At 37.5% G+C, this 21,248-nt stretch overlaps 1 protein-coding gene across 2 annotated transcripts in view; it reads right to left on the bottom strand.

Annotated features, from left to right (window-relative positions):
• Positions 1 to 229: 229 nt before the first annotated feature.
• The window catches only part of LOC126469880 (protein max), a 28,057-nt gene continuing 7,038 nt past the window's right edge, over positions 230 to 21,248 (bottom strand). For both annotated transcript variants that reach the window (XM_050097220.1, XM_050097212.1), the window contains exons 3-4: positions 7,269 to 7,392; positions 230 to 702 (exon numbers count right to left, since the gene is read on the bottom strand). In XM_050097220.1, coding sequence (XP_049953177.1) covers positions 521 to 702; positions 7,269 to 7,392 — 306 coding nt within the window. In that variant the 3' untranslated portion in view covers positions 230 to 520. The remainder of the gene's footprint in view (positions 703 to 7,268; positions 7,393 to 21,248) is intronic.

The raw sequence follows: 21,248 nt of genomic DNA, 5'->3' as shown, positions 1-21,248 counted from the left end.
ATTTTAATTATGTATTCCCAAAAATTTAACATTTTAGCTGCACTGTTCCTATGTGACAGGAATATCAATCCATGTCTAGTAATTGTGGTTCAATCATCTCACCATGATTCAACAGTAGAAACTATATTAAATACTAAAATATTTAAATATATTCTGATGACATTAAGTCACAACGTAATGAAGGAAGGAACTGGATGGACAAAGGCAGTTTATCATTGGTTTCAAGTGATTACACTTTTACAGTATTCAGATTCATTTCATAGGATATATCTTACATAACTAAGCACAAGTTTCAGGTACAGAGACAGGAAATGTTTCAGCTTTTACATTCCACAATTTCATTTGCATAACACAGTAAGCAACCTCACAGTTCTTGCACATGTATTCTGTACCAGTCAGAGTTTCACCTGTAATAAAATCTCTACCCTGAAGAAACAGAAGCCAGCTAACTGACGGTCTGCTTATACATGTCAAATTGGAGCATCAGTAAATGCTTCATGTTGGTATCTCATAAGACCCTTTACAAACCAGTAACCTTGAGTTTTTTAGGACGACGTGTTGTGTGGGATGTCTCAGAATCAGAGGTGTCAGACTCAGACTCCTGCTGGAAGTTTGCTATGGCATCTGGTTTGCCAACAAGTGAAACTTCACTTGTTTCTGCAGCAAAGTTACCAGTTGCTTTGGCTTTCTCCAATGTTCGAACTGCAACATTAAATTTTCATAAATACAATCATTTACAACATACAGATAAAAATACATACAACAGAATATTGATAAAATACATATTTATATTATGAAAGTACAAATGTGAATTCTGCAAGTACAGCACAGTAGCTTTTGACGCCCTGAAATTGAGATCGTGATCTGCTTTTGTCGGCCAATCATAGCTCATATTACGTGACTCGCAAGAAGCCAATGACAGATATTCAGAGCATAGGATTTATGCCAATAGCAAGATCGCTGCTAATTAGCACTTACACACAGATAGGAAAGTTAATTGTTTAAATTAGTACACATCCAGTACAGCTACACAAAAAGCTAGCTTTCACCTATAATATTAGTCATAAAAATATGTATATATTATTCCACTTTGTGCTTAGGCAGGACCCAGAGCATAGTTTCAATTGCAGCAGGTGAATATTTTGGACATTAACAATTGTAAGTTTCACTGCTGGGCACTGAACATTTTGTGTGGTCCTTGGCTGAATAAATGTTCCGATGAGCACTTAAGTCAAATATATGTGAAATTGCTCAAGAATTCACCTGACACTTTATTTTGAAGCATAATTATACTTTTTGCGATCATTGTTGCAGAATTTGTAATCTATGAAAGAATTACAATGAATACGAAAAACAAACCTTGAAGCTTGATCTTTTTTATCAAACACAAACATGGCAAAGAGTTTTAAGAAATGGCACAAATGGCTGGTCTTCAGAGTCATTTTTCCAAGCAGCTGGTCCTTAAAATGTTTTGAATAAGAACCAAATGATGTGCGATTTACGAAATAAATCACCCATTCTCACATGCAATGTAATTCCATCTTGCGTAAAAGAAAACTTATTTTGAAAGTAACACTTCTCAAACCATCAAACGCAATATTTTCAGACGACCTGCTAAAAATGTAAACAGTTGTAACATCACACTCATCGAAAACAGTTTGTTGTTACTAAGTATTGCACAGTCTTTGTCCTACCGCCCTTGACACATGTTGCTGTTGGCAGAGGCTTGTGTGCGGATAATGTTTTGTTGCAAATAGCACATTTTTTTTTGCAATAAAATTTTTTGTGTTATTCTCCTGTTTACATTTTCTTGAAGCAGTATTATTCTGCAGTAGTGGGCCAAGGTAAAATTTTTTGTTAGAGTATCAGTTCTTACCAATTGATTACAAAAATTTAAATGGAAACCAAAACATGAAAAATTCTTGGGTTTTTCCCAGATGAAAAATTTCCCGTGTTTTTCCTGGTTTTACCGGTGAGTGAAGTAGATATGATGAAGATTATGTTGCCTCAGGATAGTACGCATGTACACAAAGACTGAATACTGCAGTGAAAAAATGTACAACAAAACAATTCTCAAACTACCTTCTCCAAATTTGACATTTTTGTTAACTTCAAAAAACTGTTTGGTGGTGGTGCAGACTTCAGCTATTTAAGAAGTAAAATTACACAAGATGGCTCAAGCAAATACACCATCAGATGAAAGATGGTGCACACAGACAGTGCATTTTTCAACAACAGAATTTATTAGTATCAAAACTCAAGTGATTTAAGGCAATTTTTTTAAAAACTGTTCACCTGGAGCACGACAATTATGTAAAAAAAAAAAAAAAAAAAAAAAGGGATCCAAGAAAAGTCAACACCAACATATTGGAATTATTTGAAATGTAGTGCCCGATAAAGATTTTATGAGTGAAATGGACACAAAACAGTGAAAGAAAGATATACACAAAAGGAATGAAGTTTAGAAGTGCCCAGCCAGAAGAAAGAAGGACATGCTTGAAAATCTTCAAGAATAGGCAGCTTGTATGAAGGGTAATCAAAGTATTAACTACCACATCAAATGTGTTAATTATGTAACATTGTACTTGCAGTTACATGTCTGCCATCCAGTGTCATTACACATACAGTATAAAACTAGAGAAGCCTAAACATAACGGCAAAGACCATTGACAACATGGAGTATTGTGCAATAATCAGTTTCTGCATTTGGAGGGGAACAGTGCTGCAATGATCCATGCGGAGCTGGCGGAAGTAAAAAGCAGCCATACACCATTATGTGGTAGACATGATACAATGGTTAGGTGGCAGGAAATATTCTAGTATAGTTAAATTTTCTGAAATGAAACAGAACAATGTGACAGAGCACCTGTGGAGAAACTGGAATCTCAAGAGAAGTGGAGACCATAGTGCTTCAAGATCAGCTCATTACAATCTAGGTGACAGCGGAAAAAGTTGAAAATCAATCATGGATCAGTTCTCAAAATGCTGCACGACAATTTGGAATGTGACAAATACAGTGAAACCTCTTTATAACGTTCCTCCATATAATGTTTTCCTCTTTGTTACATCTGTTTCTTTCGGTCCCGACTAAAAGCCAATATAAACAATGTTAAATTTTCCTCTTTACTGCGTTTCCTCTACATTACAATTTCCTCTATGTAACACTCATATTTTTGGAACCCTGGTCAATTATTTACATCTTTATAACGTTTAAATGACTGGATGTAGACGCATCATTTTCCATTCTGTGGATTCACAGTTTGCACCGGCTCGGAAAGCGCACGCTCAGCATATTTCATATGTCAGTGGCAGAACCTGGTCACGTGACATGTGACGCACATTCTGCTTGCGATCTTTTTGGCGGCATTTACTTTCACCCATCTACCTACCGGGCCCCATGTTTTAATTACAAAAAACTAATCATTTGATACATTGATCATTTGCAATGAATATCATATTACAGTGTTGTGAAAATTTAAAATGTCACCTATGGCACCATTTGTCAAAGCTGATTAGTGGTACCCCAATCTTCAGTAATGTCCTATAATTATTATTTGGAAGCCTTCCTCTTTATAGTGTTTTCCTCTATACAGTGTTCAGAGTTTGTAGTCCCTTGAAAAACGTTATATAGAGGTTTCACTGAATTTCCATCCCATGGGTTCCATAACTGCTGACATTATTAAAAAAGTTTGCAGAAATGAGGCAACATAAGAACTGTTGCAGCAGTGTCAAGCCAAACCAGACGATTTCCTTCACCACCTCATCACCACGGAGAAGTGCTGGCTGTATCACTATGACACTGAGATAAATGAGCAGTAGAAACATGGAAACATCCCCACTGAAGAAGACACTCAACTACTTTAGGGCAAGGGGATGCTGATTGTTTTTCCAGACTGTCATGGTACGATGCTACTAGATTATGCTCATAAAAGGCAAACCATCATGCATTGTGTGGGAGACATTTCCAGAGTGACAAATGGTTTTCAAGGTCTAATGTTTCCTAAACAACCAAAATGTAGATTACTACAACCAAGGTATCCATCAGTGAGAAAAACATATCGCAGTGCAGAACGAATATGCACAGAAGAATAAACATCACTGAGTTTCATGGTTGCACCTCTGTTTTTGTATGTAATGACAGAAACTTTATGATCATCCCCTCATGTGGCGAAACACTTCACCCAACTTTCAAGTCATGATCACTTTATTTCTCAATCACTGCACACTTTTCAGGTGTTTTGCAATAATATATGCATTTGTATCACAAGGAGAGACTAATGCATAGAAAAGTTCTCTCTTTCATGATAAATGACATGTTCCCTAAATGGTAGTAACCACCACTGACTAGTTGTTTGCAAGCAAGCTTGCCTGGAATCCCTTGCTGTTAAAAAAAGACTTTGGCACTTATAAAAGAATCAACAATTAGCAACAATATGTCCTTCCAAAATCAATCTGTCATTTAGTAAGTCTCTAATCAACATATTTTTGCACACAATGTATGTTGTAGGCTATTTAATCAAACATTTGAAGAGAATGTAGTCATTCACAAATTGTAGACTCATTATATGATAGGCATGATTACTCTGGATAAATCTGAATATGCATTTGTCTTTTACAGATACGTTTCACACTTTACACTGATGACATTCAGTACAATATGGAGCAAGAAATTTGCAAAAATTTATCTTTTATACTTATGGAATAAATCTCTTGGAGAAATATGGAGAATGAATTCTGCTTAAATATGACTTCTTGTGGAATGACAACTCTTCTACAAGGTTGAATCATAAAAATGCTTCCAATGGGTATTAAAAATAAGCAAATGATTACAGCTTCATGACATTTGTGTAGTTGGAAAGAGAGACTTTGAAGGTCACATTGCGCAAAGTGCATTCTGTCATTCACTTCCAGCATGCGCAATAAGCCAATTCTACCAAGGTTCATCACGGCCTGTGGCCTGTGTATGGGTTACAAGTGATGATAATGCAAGAGAGTGGTGCAGAAAATTCTAGGCTGGTCACACACATGTGGTTGATGAAAGTGGTAGATGTGGCTACTGAAACTGATAACAGGTTTCATGAAAATAATGCATGAGAATATTCTGACATGACATTTTACGTGGGAGTCTTATAAATCTCCGAAGCGTAGTGATATATAATTTGTGCAGTATCACCAAGAACTTCATCGCCTACATGGTAAGTCATATGATTAACTTCATGCCTTTCATCAAAATAATAGCATCTTTTATAATGGAATAAGGATCTAACTTGTGAGCAGGGGTATCTCTAGTTCTGAAACAGTTCACCAAGATATAGTCCCAAAAAAGTAACTAGAGCAGCTAAGGAAATAGTGAACTATTAATGAAATGAAGATGACAGATGTTTTACTAGTTGAAAGTAAACAAAGCGTATTAATGCTGAAATCATTTAATTTTAATTTGACCGATAGCACAACACTGGCAATACACAAACTATAGTCGAGTGCTCTATTAAATATTTTCATTGGCTGGCTGATCCATGAACAAAAATCAACAACTGCATTACGAAGGCTTCTTTTAAATAACATAACAAAAAGTATTTCTCACCGTATTCTACATCAAATGAGGTGAACCAAGAAACCGTTACAGAATTAATGATATGCAACCAGAAGAGTACCAAATATTAAAAGAAGCTGCAGTGAAGATGTGACAAACAGTCATCACACAATGTAAATATGTTCAAGATGATGAAATATTAGTCACTTAGGACAACAAGTAATAGACAGTCAATTCAAAACAATCAGCACAGGTTGATTACTGAAGGGATCATTCTTCTTCACAAAGCAGCACAACCACATATTGTGAATGAAACAAAGGAAGAAAAAAAAAACCTCAAGACTATCTGTCTGGGAGATTTTTCCAATGCCATCATAAACCGAAAATGGCAGCAAGTGACTCAACGCTTCCTCAACATGTAGGGCTTCACAACCAACAACAAGCTGAAGGTTGCCATCAACTATTGTCTGAAGCACCACCATTCTTTGATGAAGTGATAAAGAAGCTGGTGTCAACGTACGACAAATGTTTGAACTTCAGTAGTGACTATATGGAGCAGTAATGTCAATATGCAGGTACATATTGTAAATAAAAAATTGTATTTTTTTAAGAGCCAATCAGAGGCTGATTTTTGAATAGCTTTCATACGTAAACAGACATGTATTTCACAAAGCAGAGCTCTTTTAAAACTCAGCTCGCTCTCTTCGTCTACGACATCTAAAATGCTGTAGGCTAGTGCACAGGCTGATGTTGTGTTCCTTTTGGAAGGCATTTGATACCGTTCAGGAATACCATACAGTGAACAAAGTGCAAGCTTACCTGTGGTGGACCAAATTTATGGCTGGATTCAGGACATCCTAGGAGATGGAACTCAATATGTTATCCACATACTATAAGGTGGCTTGCTGATATAGAATTAGGTGTCTTTTGCAGTAAAGGCATTTTGAACATTTGTGTAACCCAGGGGAAAAGGGATTAACAATCTAATTTTCTTTGCTAATTACAAGTCATTAAAATTACTCTCTAATGGAGTAACAACAGAATGAAACTTTTGCTACTAAGAGGTAATCAACGATAAGCCTTTCAACAGGACAAAAATTTCCCGTTTAAATAGTTCTAAATGAAAACTCCAGTCTGGACGCAGAAAATGTAAGTGGATGCAGTAATCTGATAACTATAAATAACAACAAAAAACAAGGAGAGATGTACTTGGCACTAGGAGATGAAATACCTCTTGTTCTCAATAGGAACAGTTACAAGTAAAAGATAATAATGATAACTTTCTGAACTTTCAGTTTACTTCTTTGGGAAAGAAAAGAGGATCCACAAAATGAGGACATTTGGATTTGTGGAGGAGATCTGTGACCTATGTAATAGATTATAGGAACAGTGTTTTGGTCACATGCTGTTTTATTAATATTGATTATTGGTTTCAGCTTTGCACTTCCATCTGAAGGTTGCAAAGCTCAAAGCAGTAATCAATTTCAATGAAGTAGCATGTGATCAAGACAATGACTTTGCAATCTAGAGGGATTAGTTGAGGAAGGGATCAGATCAGCCAAGATGGTATGTTGAGATAGACTCACCTGCTTCTGCTCCAATATAGTCTCACAAATAAACAAAAATAAAAATTAATGAAATCTACCTTCTAACAACAAACAATTTGTTCACTTGCCCATAAATAATCTAACAACAAAAATGCGCAAAAGGTAACAGACCACAGTGTACAACTTACTCTGAGACTCCAAGAGTGTATTCTGTCTCTTCAGATCATCAATATCTTGTTGATGGGCGGAATTTTTTCTTCTCATGAACTGAATATAGTCTGCAGCTTTCTTTAAGATAAGCGCACGACTTGCCTGGGAAGCAAAATACATATTCCATGTTATTTTGGTTTCCTTCAAACAAAAATAATGCATTACAGGATTATAAATTTCTATGAGAAACTTACGTCAAAACCAAAAACATCTCCCACTGCTACCAAAAGCAAGTGGAAAAAAAGTACAAAAAAAGTGAGAGTGAAATTTATAGATTAATTTGTGTGACACACTTCCTGACCCACAACTCCCCATATGACTGCGTAGCTGAAAGCGGAACATTTCAGCGATTTTGATCGAGAAACTCACACTGCAGTATTGTTCTTCCGCACACCAGTGTAGAAGTGTGCACACAATCAACTAAGTGAAAGTTCCAAGCAATATGCACATTTATTTATATATAAAAGCCTATTTAGAAATTTCCCACTGTGAGACCACATGTACAAGATTGTGCGCCAATGTAAAGTTCTAGATTCGCACAATGCGTCGTTTCTGCGTAATCTTTCACTGATTGTATGAATTCCCTTTTGTTCTGTCACACATTGTGAAATTTTGAATATTTGTGAGTGCCACGATAAAGCTGTACTGTTATCGTTAATTGTAGGCATAAACTCAATAGCGCTCTTTTTAAAATTTTGAGAACAGTAGGCGCATCCTCCCTAAACAACCTTTCTCTAATTTAATTTTACAATTATGTGAGAAATAGGTTATTTTGAAAATTTTCATATGCTGCAAAGGCTAAACTTTCATAAGTTACCGGTACATAATTTATTTTGTAGCAAATCAGCATTTGTGGTTCACAGTTTCGCCAAAAAATAGATCACCCCTGCTTCAGTGTACATTAATGCAAATAAACATGTACTTTTGAGAATATAATCTATAATATATGAGCAATTTCTAGCCAACAGGTGTTTGTGATTTAGTTAATGTAGCAGATTTTTGACTAACATTGTATGTTACATCTAGTTTTCCTTTGCAGAGGAATAGCCCTATATATTACAAGCATTTATCATAAATTAACTCTGTTTTCGAGTTTCCTAATAATTATAATTAACATCAAATCATTTTAGGAAAGTAATAGTTTTTACCACATGTCTTCGTGTTGCCTTAATAGAAATCTCATTTTGTGTATTTGCTTCAATTCTTGTACAGGGAATTAGCAACTTTTTAGCTTAACAAATTACAAGATAACCAGTGAGCTTAAAGTTATTTGTTCATTGTCTTGCAATATATTGCACCAGTCAAAACGTAGCACCACTGTGTATGCTGTTCTCGAGCATGCAATGAGTTGGCTAATATTCGTAAGTACCTGGAAATCATCCTGACTACTGTCAAATGATTGGCAGCTGCTGAAAATCACAAGTGTTGGAAGAACTCCAGAGAGCTGTGTGTACCTGTGCTACCTGTACCAGTGGCAACTCAAGTATTATTCTCCCCCATGGATCTTGTCTTCTCTGCAGAAAGTACAAATCTGCCATTACTTGTCCACTTGACTGTGACTGACATGTTAATGGTAGACCAAGGCATTCTGTACAGGGGGGACAGGGACCAGGGAGGACTCTGGAGCTGTAATGATCCCCCAAATCAACAAGTCTGAGGTGCTGTCTTTCACTGAAACTGAGCCAGTGGGACTCATTTCACCTGTTTTGGGGAAACTTTGTACATTGTCAGGAAATGGCAAATGCAAAAGGGAAGGAGTCTATTAATCGTTAGCAGTTCAAATGTAGAGCGAACAATTGTATCCTCTAGCCCTCTAGGGATATGCAGCAAGGGACAGAAAAGGACACCATGTGAACTCAGTATGTATTCCTGGAGGCCTCATTCAACATGCTGCAGAGGCTGTTCCAGCAGCCACTGAGGGAACAGGGTGCAACCAACTGCCAATTGTGGCACAGGTTGGAACAAATGGTGCCTGTTGTCTGAGCTCTGATGTTATTCTTGGGTCATTCTGGTAACTGGCAGAGAAATTTGAGAAGACCAGCCTTGTGCATGGAGTTTCAACGAAACTCACGATTTGCAGCATTGTTGCCAGAACAGATGGTGGACCTTTGGTTTTTAGTACAGTGGAAGAACTGAACTAGAGACTTCAAAACGTTCTGTGACAAGCTAGGCTAAGACTTCCTGGACTTGTGCCATAGGGTTGAAAACAGTGGAGTGCCCCTAAATGGGTCAGGTGTGCACTAAAGAGAGGCTGCTTCTCAGGTAGCTGACTGCGTCGGGTGCACACAAGGGTTTTTCAGATTAGGTGACTTGCCACCCAATCCAGATAACAATAGCTGTAGGAAACCCTGAAGTACCAGTGTAAGATAGTAAGAAATGTCTCCCACAGGTGAAAGTATTAAAATCCTAACAGTAAACTGAACTAGAGTGCCAGAGCTTGAAGAGCTCATGAAAAGCGGTGAAGCTCACGTAATACTAGGTACAGAAAGCTGGTTGAAACCCGAAATTGATAGCAGCGACACTTTTGGGGAAAATTTAAGTGTATATCAAATGGACAGGCATATGGGAAATGGAGATGGTGTATTTGTCACAGCAGACAAGAAACTCAAATCCACTGTGGTATAAACTGAAGATGCATGTGAGATTGTTTGGGCAAGACTCAGTTTCAGGGTTGGGCACAGAAAAAAAAAATTTAAAAACAAATAAATAAATAAAAAAATAAAAAAATGATTATTGGATACTTCTATAGCCATCCAGACTCATCTCCTGGTGTAACCGAAAACTTTAGAGAAAACCTCAGTTCACTTGTACATGATTTCCCCTATCATACTGTAATCTTCGGTGGAGACTTTAATCATCCAACACTTAATTGGGAAAATTACAGTTTTGTTAGTGGTTGGTGAGAAGACATCCTGTGAAACATTAGTAAATGCCTTCTCTGAAAACCATCTAGAACAGATAGTTAGGAACCCCACACATGAAGGAAATATACTGGATCTAATTGTAACAAATAAACCTGACCTCTTTGAGGATGTCCAAATCAAAACTGGTATCAGTGACCATGACACGATTGTAAAAGTACAAAGGACAACTACATCAAGCAGAAAAATATATATGTTCAGTAAGCTAGATAGAACATCAATAGTGTCATATCCTAGCAAGGGGCTTGAAACTTTTGGCTCAGGGCAGGAGCACATAGAGTAACTCTGTCTCTAGTTTAAAAGAATAGTTCACCATGCACTGGATAGATATGTACCCTGTAGAAAAGTTCACAATTGGAGGGAACCTCCATGGTATATAGTCACTCTAAAGAAACTTCTAAAGAAACAGATTATTGCACAATAGGTGTAAACCAAAATGCAGGACTATAGATAGAGAGATGCTGAATGAAATGTGTTTGGCTGTCAAGAGAGCAATGCGCGATGCCTTCAATGACTACCGTAGCCGAATACTGTCCAGTGATCTTTCACAGAACCCAAAGAAATTCTGGTCATATGTAAAGGCTTTTACTACCAACAAAGTTAGTGTCCAGTCCCTAGCAAATGAGACAGGAACAGAAATTGAGGGTAACAAAGAAAATGCTGAAATACTTACCTCCATTTTCAAATGTTCCCTTACAAAGGAAAACCCAGGAGAATTGCCCCAGTTTAATCCTCATACCGATGAAAAGATGAATCAAATATGTATTACAATCAGTGGTGTTGAGAAACAGCTGAAATCGTTAAAATTGAACGAAGTTCCAGGGCCCGATGGAATACCTGTCAGATTCTATCCTGAATTTGTGGCTTAATTAGCCCCCCAAATTGTAATCTATTGTAGATACCTCCAACAAAAAGTTGCGCAGTTCTTGGAAAAAGACACAGGTCACACACGTCTTCAAGAAGAGTGGTAGAAGTGATCCACAAAACTACCATTCAATATCCTTGACATTAATTTGTTTTAGAATCTCAGAATATATTTTGAGCTCAAACATAATGAGGAGTCTCAAACAGAGTAATCATATGGCTGATCTAGATTTGATCCTACTTGCAGGCTCAATTTTTGTTTTTTTAATTGTTTTAAAAATTGTAACAACTTTTAAATACAGTTAATGACCTGTAGTATTATCAATTCAATCACAAATAATTTAGTTTCTTTGTGAAATGGCTGTCACAGGCTACTTAAAATGTGAATTACACTCATCAATACGTTCTTTTTAAAAGTGGTAATTAATTTACCTCCATTAAAAATTATTCAACTTTTTAAAAAGAAAATACTGATGAGTGTAACTCACATTTTAAGTAGCTGTGACAACCATTTAATAAACACATAATATTATTTGTGATTTAATTGATATACTTCAGTCCATTAACTAACAGTAGTTATAATTTTTAAAATGATTAAAAAACATTGTGAAACAGTACCAACAGGTAGGTAGGACTGAAACCAGGTTGGCCACATGACATAGAACACACTACTGAATGAGTTACGTCTAAATCTAAAGAGCCCTTTTCTGGATAGTGTCATTTAAGAGATCTACGAGTCGACACCCTTGACATATACTACTAATCTGGGAAGTCTCATCCCAAAATGACTTTCTGAGGCCGGAAGGTCTCCCGTCAGTACCACACCTACACTTATTGTAAGAAGTACAGTCATATGACTTATAAAGTGAAATTTGTGACTGGAATGAGGACTTTTTGGTAGGGAGGATGCACTATGTTATCTGGATGGACAATCCTTGTCAGATGTAGAAATAACTTCAGGTGTGCCCCAGGGAAGTGTGTTGGGATCCTTATTGTTCATGTTATATATTTACGACCTAACAGACAATGTTATTAGTAACCTTAGACTTTTTGCAGATGATGCACTTATCTGCAATGAAGTACTGCCTGAAAGAAGCTGCATAAATATTCAATCAGCTCTTGACAAGATTTCAAAGTGGTGCAAAGATTGGCAACGTGCTTTAAATGTCCAGAAATGTAAAATTTTTCACTTCACAAAATGAGAAATTGTAGTGTCCTATGATTATAATACTGTTGGAATCAGCTGGCTCATACAAATTCCTGGCAGAATATGATTATTCTAATCACTGCATACACAAAGGCATTGAAACAATCATTCTTACCCACATTCCATAAGTGAATGAAACGGGAAGAAACCCTAGCAACTGGTACATTGGGATGAATTCTCTGCCACGCACCTTGAGGTGGTTTGCAGAGTATAGATGTAGATATAGCTGACAGACAAAATAATCAATTAGCTGAGAGGAAGGCAAAAGAGTCTTTTCGTTTTGGAAAATTCTCTTCCAGTGCGGATATGGTAAAAGCCAACAGCAGGAAAGACTATGAAGCAATTTATGAAAGCAAGAGCCTGTTTGGAAAGTACAATTTGTAAATAAGAAAGAGAGTACATTGTTTCAGTGCCTAACTGAACCAAGTTACATCATCAGGAGTATAGATAAACACATTTATGGATGCAACTGAAAAAAATAAATAAAATAAATTAAATGGAAAACATTGTTCAACATTCATATATCACTTGATATTTGTCAAAAGAAAGTTCAAGCAAAAACAAACATGGAAACTCCAGATTATAATATCAACAACATTAGGAAAAGTACAGATAGCTACTCCACACACACCCATGCAAAGTGGGAGTGAGGGGTGAGCACTGGCAGCTACCATGCTATCCCTCCCCCCACCCCCCTTCCTCACCTCACTCCAGACTGCTATTCATGTGACAGTCGTATTCCAATCGGAGTTGCTGGTGGTGGTCATCACATGCGCACGAGGTGTGTGTGCTTGTGTGAATGTGTGTTTTCTTTGCTGAAGAAGGCTATAATATGTAACAGTCCATTCGTTGCAGCTGTCTCCAACGCAACAGATCATCTTTACGGCGCATAAACAAAATAGTATTCAGAAAACCACCAGCGAAACAAATTAACTTTTTTTTTTGGGTGGAAATATGCAGAATGAATAGTGGGGACAATGTATCAGGACAGATATTCTTAGCACTGTGATTAAAATAGCTTCAAAATGAGAGTTATGACTCAGAATAAATTTTCACTCAACTGCGGAAAGTGTACCAATTTGAAACAGGCTGGAAGATTAAAACTGTATGCTGGACCAGGACGCTAGCAACAGAGCCATCCAAGCACAATTCGCGATCTGCCTCACTGCTTTATCTCCACCTTTGAAACTTCACAGAAGTTCAGTGAAGTTTGGAGATGAGCTACTGCCAAAACAAAGCAGTGACGTGGGCCACGAGTTGTGTTCATGTGAGAATTTTGAATCTTATGCCTCACTTGGGTATATACCTTCCACGTTGCTATGGATGCACAATGTCTTTATTCTGTGTACTAAGCTGTATAAGATTTCATGTAACAGGTTTTCAACTATTAATGTGTGCATAATAAATCTTATCATTCTAATCAGATAGTGCCAAAATATTACTCCAGGCACACTATGTGGAGCAAATTTCTCAACACGTTTAATACGAAAGGGTTTTAACAGATATCTACACCACGTGGCAATATCCCACTGCTTTCTAAAGAACTGGGCATACCACACTGGCAAGCTGTCGAAAGTATTTTGAGATACCTCAAAGACACCAAGCATCTGAAGCTATTGTTTTCTAAAGCAGATTACTGCCATATGGTAGGTTAGTGCGATGCAGACAGGAATGGAGATTCTGAAGACAGGTAGTCAACAACTGGACATCTGTTTATATTACAAGGAGAAATGATATCCTGACAGAATAAGAAACAGCTAACAGTACCCTAATCCACAACTGTGGCAGAATGTATATCCCTGAACTCAGCATGACATGAGGCTCTACTCTATGGCTTCAACGTTTAGGCGGCGAGATATCTCCAAATTCCAAGAAAAATCCTGTCAAACAATTGTGGGACAACAACGCAGCAACTGACTTGTCTAAGATTAGTGGCTACATAAAGGGCCCAGACACCGCTTTATAAGAGAGAGAGAAAAAAAAATAGTGTCAGTCCAAGAAACTTTGGAGCGCACACTTTCAGACAAAATGCTGGTAGACATCTGGGAAAGCCTTGCCATCATCTCCAGCTTAAAATTTAGTTTTTTGTATGTTTTAACTCTTTGCAGACATAAGTCTGGTGGGAGTGTGAGAAATTAGATTCTATTAGTGTAAATATTGTTTGTGTTGCTATGGACACACAATGTCTTTATTCCATGTACTGGATTGTACAAGATTTTGTGTAACAGTTTTTAACTTGGTAATGTGTGTATCATAAATCTTATCATTCCAATCAGATACTTGCTAGCAATTACTCTAACAGATTGGCTAGCTAAGTCTGTGGAACACTTGTCCAAGATTTGAGTCCCAGTACCAGTTTTAGAGTGCCAACACATTTCTAAGTAAAGATGTCTGGTAATGCTTCAGAGCATATTTAACTGTAAACTTTGTCTCTAAACAAATGCTTTTCAATAAGAAGACAAAAAGGACAAAAAAAAGAAAAAGTAAGCAACAATACTGCTCTGCTAGTATGAAATATAATAGTATAATTTTACTGTTAGGTGATACATCCAAGCTGAGTAATGTATTGACAGCTTGTGAAAGCTCTGCATTGACTCCACTGGCCATACTAGATTTACTGCTATGTTGGCGTACAGTTAATTATGGCACTATACTTCTTATCCAAAATTAGTAGTTTACGTAATAAGGAAAGAGCTTTTAGCTCATTAGTCAGACAAGTATTTGTCATATTTCATACTGTACATTTAGCAGGCCTCTAGAATTTTTTATTCTCTCCAGAATATCAACAAAAATCATATGGTAAACCAAGTGTAATTACATACCGTATTTACTCCGGTTTTTGTAATCCAAAAAAACCGCCTGCGGCTTAGAATCGAGTGCAAAGTAAGCGGAAGTTCTGAAAAATGTCGGTAGGTGCTGCCACAACTAACTTCTGCCGTCGAATATATGTAGTGCTACACTGGCATTCTTTGCAGGCACACAGATAAATAGTGGCGCCAAAACCTCTGAGTCAGTAAATAAATTTAAGAAAAGGTGGAAGACGAGCTTTTTTTCTCTGCCCCGAGTTTCGACCACAGCATTTTTATACATTATCCAACGAAGCAAATACAAACTCCGTATTGTTCATTTTCGAACGTAGCAGCACTTCAATGTACTACGAAAATCCAACTGGCAAGACTGTTTGGGATGTTTGTCAATATGGCCAACTCTACGTTCTGAATTTTTTCCTACCTATGAGACGAGATTGTTGCTAATAGGAACTTTTATGAACTGTGAATCACATTTAGTATTCTCTTCACCATAAGAATAATACAAATATAAACATTTTGCCACGTATACTTTCGTGTTTGCTGCTATCTCATTTAAATCCTGTCTGCCTAATAAAGTACGAAACTAGAGTGAGACAACAGCAAACGCGGAAGAATGTACATATCATGTCATGTCATGTTTATATTCGTATTATTCTTATGCCTAATAGTGATACAGTCAGAAATGAAGCACGCCAATTGACTAGATTTTTAAATCTAAGATGACTAATTTCTGTGCAGAATGTAATGTACTAAAGAGGCATCCAAAGATTTTCAAACGGAGAAAAATTTTCGCCTAACTCTCGTTCAGAACATGTTCTATCGTACGCAGTCTATTATTTGGTTCTTGCTGATCAATATCAAAGAAAGCAGCAGTGTAACTAACAACAAATAGCAGTCTCTTGCCATTGTTTCGCTAATAAGACGATTCTTCTCTCTTTTTTTTTCTTTTAATTGTAAGTGGCGGTAGCGCGGACAAAAGCAAGCCATGCCGCGAGCGGTGACAGGCCGTAAACACGCACTATCAGAATGCGACAAACAATGCATGACACAGTACAGTAATGCATTTTCAGCTTAAAGTGATGTAAACACCTTTAACAAAGAAAACGGCACTTATCAGATCAAAGAACAATAAGCAATCGATTCAAACCAGACGAAGCACGTGAAAAAGGAAGGGTATCTATATAAATACAGACGGAGCGCCTGACTTATAGCAATGGGTACCTGGTAAAGCTTAACTGCTAAGCTTATGACTCAAACCAAACTACTGTAGTGGTATAGTCATTCATTCGAACTAAATTGTGTCTCATATTACAATGGACCAACTTTGTTTCTATTTGGAGGTGCGGCCTAAAACTTTTTTCTCCCCTTGAATTTTTGAGTCTCAGATTTCAGGTGCAGCTTAGATTCGGGAAATTTTTTTTTTCCTTTAGTTCTGAGTCTCATTTTTCAGGTGCAGCTTAGATTCGAGTAAATACGGTAGTTTCTAGCAAATGGATTCTACAGTGATTTAACACTAGAACACCTGGCAGGGGTCAATTGACTTTTTATTTTATTTTAAAATACGAATGTCTTTAGTGTTTAAAATACTTTGTTCCTGTGATTTTTCTGACTTCATAGTTTTAGACTATGTTTTAAGTTTCCTTAATAGTTTTGCTCTGTAACTACAAATTTTTTGGATAATTACATGCCTACCGCTGGTTCCCAAGGGCGCTCAACTGACCGCTTCTCACAGCTGTAGAGTTTACCTGGTTTAATTAATGCTTTTGTTAGCAAACAATGATCAGTTTCATACATTGTTGCAAATAATGAGTTATATACATTTTTTTGATGATGATATCTTGTTTGTGGGGCACTCGACTACATGGTTACCAGAGCCCATACAAATTCCCAATCTTTTCACCGTCCAGTCTCGCCGTTTTCCCAAACGATGATGAAGTGACGAGGACAACACACACACCCAGGGCCTGGGCGGAGAAAATCCCCAACCTGGCTGGGAATTGAACCCAGGACCCCGTGATCAAGAGGTAGCCACGCTAGCCACTATACCACGAGCTGTGGACATATCTGTTTATGTCAGTAGCAGTTCGACTGGCAGCTGTACTGGACTGCTATCACGGTTGTGGCCTTTCTGAAGTTGAAATTATAGAAGCTCTTCAAACACCTCCACCTCAGTCTGAAGCAGATGAGGCTGAGAGTGAGTACAATGAAAGTGGAGCACTACACAATGAACACCACCTCTGCATTCAACTAGCGATTCATCAGAAATTAACAATGATGATAACTAACCAAGAGTTTCATCCAATGATGATGCTGCTTTAACTTGTGTAAATATATCTGGCATTGCTTTGTGAAATGCAAGTATTGAGAACTGTCGCAGATGGAGAAAAGAAAGTTAGTAAAATATTATTTGTTTATTTTTTGTCTTACCTAAATATATACAATTTATTTTTATAATATTTACATTGATTTTACATCATGACTTCCAAATTTTTGCAGATGTCACAAAATAAATAAATAAATAAATAATAAAAAATAAAATATTGGATTGAGAGCCGAGTTCTAATGGAACAGACATTTCTCCTACAAACTCTACAGGAAGAAAGAGTCAGCAAAATGTGATTCAAGAGACAGCTGTACCTAAAGCGTGTGCAGAGTGCACTGTTAGGGAAGTATCCCAAAATAGTGCACTCTGTCCACTCATTAGATAAAATATGTTGTGCCTGGTAAAAAAGCGCACTGAAACAGGAATACACATTGTACTCCATGATAATTTGTGGAACTTGAATTTGGAAGAGCTGGAAGCATTTATAGCCATACTGTATGCTCGAGGGGCATTTGGCACTTGCAGTCTTTGTAGGAGAAATTTGTGGAGTCTTGAGTGGGGTCCTGCATTTTTTACTTAAAGAATGGAAAGAAAAAGACTTTTAGCAATCATGTGATTTATTCATTTTGATATCAAAGCTACGCATCAACACTGTAAAGAAGCAGACTTGGCATCTGAAATCTGGTACATGTTTATAGACAACTGTACTGTATGTTACAAACCAATTAAATTCCTAACCGTGAAACCAATTAAATTCTGAACTGTGTATGAGCAGTTGTATTTGATGAAATGCTGATGCCCATTCGTTCAATACATGACTGCAAACCTGATAATTACAGCATAAAGTATTGGTTGCTCACAGATGCTAAAGTTAGATATGTTCTAAATCGTTTTCCTTACATGGGCAAAGACCAAAAGAGATCTGCCCATTATAGCCTGGGAAAATAATGCTATGTCTCAATGAATCTTACTTACAAAAGGGGAGATATGTTACAATGAACAGCTTCTTCACTTCACTCTAGCTGGCAAAAGTCTCGAAAAAGAGTGACAAGCATTGTTGCCACTTTGAACAGGAGTAGAAGGGAAATGCCACCATCTGTGAGGGAAGGCCAAGACGTACTTCATTCAAGCGTTGTTTATAAAGCTGATGACATCACTCTAATGTCTTACAAAGGAAAGAGTAAGAAAAATAAGCTTATTCTTAGTTTATACGCTCTGGCATAACAATCAATGAGGTTGCATCAACGAACACTCTAGAAACAGTTGATTTTTACAGTAACTTCAAATTTGGCATAGATGTGAAAGATGAAATGTCCTGCAAATATCATAAGGGCCATGATGAGCTGCTGGCCAGTACATGTCTTCTATAACATTTTGGATCCGATTTTGATCACCAGTGTTTCGGGATATTTGTAAACATCCCAATACACCATTGGAAAGTATTCGACAAGGGATGCTCGGGACTAAATTGAATAAGGATAAATGTAGTGGGAAAGGGAAACTGTATGTTTTCCTTTCTTGTATGCAGTAAATGTGGAGCAGTGGTGGAGCTGGCGAGAAGGGGAGGAGTAAAAATGGTATTACAACCACTGGTCATCCGGGAGTCAATTGTACCATGGTGCAACAAGCGCCTGAATCCGAGAGCCATGGAGTAAATGACGCACCAACAGTGTAGTGAATAACTCAAGAGTGGTAGTTATTTTTCTGGTTTTTCTCTCAGATCCTACAGTACAGACATTCGAATGTACTCAAGAGAGTGGCATTACCGTAGCAATTGGTGGTTGTGTTGTGAAAAATAATAATCAAAATATACCCTTGTTCGTGAGAAGTGTGGCCTTTTATTTAGTAGTGCAAAAGAGAGAACTTGCAGAAGCATTCCAGGGATCTTCATCGCAGTTGGACCGACAGGGAGGTGGCGCAGAAGGATCCAGATAATACTACTTTCATCTGGGGGTGTATTGGGATCAGCGAAATATTGCCCTGTTATATCCACCAGGGACGCCACTTCTCACAAGTGCTGGTATACGACTCACCACAAATCTTACAAAATAAAAGGAAAAGTACACCACATGTGGCGGCCCCAGTAAACACGAATGGAGAATGCAACAGCAAGTAAGTGCAGAAAATTGATTTGAGTCAGAATTAAGACTCTAAAGAACACAACACAGAGAAGTAGCCCCTGGCAACTAGCAATCAAAAACAGTGCCTTATAAAACATGTAACAGGAAATCAAAATTCATTAAGAGCTTCTTTTGAATGAATTGTCTAAGAAAGAACAGTAAACACATAATGAATGGAAAATATAATTTACTGTCACAAATCTGAAACAGAAAGAAATAAGACAGTGGCAGCAGAAAGTGCACCCATATTACAAGCAATGAGCGCACAGAATTAGTTCAAAACTTAACAAAACTGTTTCGACTTGATAACGCATACTGAGACGTCGATCCGGCGAGAGGTACCAACGCAGAGCAGCAAGCAGTTATGGGAGTACAGGGTGCTGCATTGTCCAGCCAACGATAGCACACAGCACGAGAGCAGATGTAGGCTTGAGCTTCGGCACCAGCTTAGGCTATTCTACAACCAGCACATAGTTCACAGTTCCACAGGAGGGTGAGCCATGAGCATTTAAAAATTAGGAACAGTTCTTTGAGTATAGGATTTAATGTTAATATTGTCAATTGGTAATAAATAGTGCATGCCGATCACAAGAAAGATAGCAATTCAAAACGAGGGGGTTAAGATCAATACTAGAAGGTATAATCAAAGAATGTACTAGACGCAAGAACCTTGAATCGTCACATTGAACCAGAGAGAGAACGTCTCATATGCACAGATGAACTACTTGCTCATTTAGCAAAAGCAAATTATGTTAGTTCCATGGATCCTACAGTTGGGCACTGGCAGGTAAAATTAGCTAAAGAATCTGGATCTTATACCGGATTTCTACATGACAAAGTCATACCAGTTTAAAGCCATTTTGTTTAAACATATCATTATCAGTGTTTGTAAGAGCATTAGATTAAGCATTAGGGAGAAAGTTGTTACAAGAGCTATTGATTTATGTAGATGATGTACTTACTGGTTCAGAAACCTGGGTCAAACATTGTGATTTACTTCCAAAGAACACAAAAAGAAATTTTATACCACCAAGGGAATAAGTATTAAGCTCGTTAAACCGTATTTTGGGTGAGAGGAACTAAAATTCTTGAGACATCTCTTAGGAATAAGATGAATTCAACCAGATCCAGAATACAGTAGGGTGATTAAAGACTGTCCACATCCACAGAATGTGAAACAGTTTCATTCATTTTTAGGATTAGTGGGATTTAATAAAATGGCTCTGAGCACTATGGGACTTAACATCTGTGGTCGTCAGTCCCCTAGAACTTAGAACTACTTAAACCTAACTAACCTAAGGACATCACACACATCCATGCCCGAGGCAGGATTCGAACCTGCGACCGTAGCAGTCCCGCGGTTCCGGACTGAGCGCCTGAACCGCTAGACCACCGCAGCCGGCCTGGGATTTAATAGATGGTATATAAAAGGACAAGTCATGAATAAACCACATCTACTATTGCTATTACAGGAAAAGGCGAATTGGGTATGCGATGAAAATGCAGAAAATGCATTCCAAGCAGTAAAGGATACCCTAGTCAAGGTCCCTATTTTAAACCATCCGAGTCTTCATGAACCATTTGGCATCACAACAGATGCATCAGAGTTATGCATAGCAGCAGAAGTATTTCAAGGGAAATGGGACCCAGAAGAGGGAGAACATAAAATCACTGTTTTCACTAGTCACAGCCTAGACAAACATGAACTGAATT

Source organism: Schistocerca serialis, chromosome 1 (genome assembly GCF_023864345.2).
Source record: "Schistocerca serialis cubense isolate TAMUIC-IGC-003099 chromosome 1, iqSchSeri2.2, whole genome shotgun sequence".
Lineage (NCBI taxonomy): Eukaryota > Metazoa > Arthropoda > Insecta > Orthoptera > Acrididae > Schistocerca > Schistocerca serialis.
Note: the sequence above shows the minus strand (reverse complement) of the source record. Positions and strands in the feature narration are given on the sequence as shown.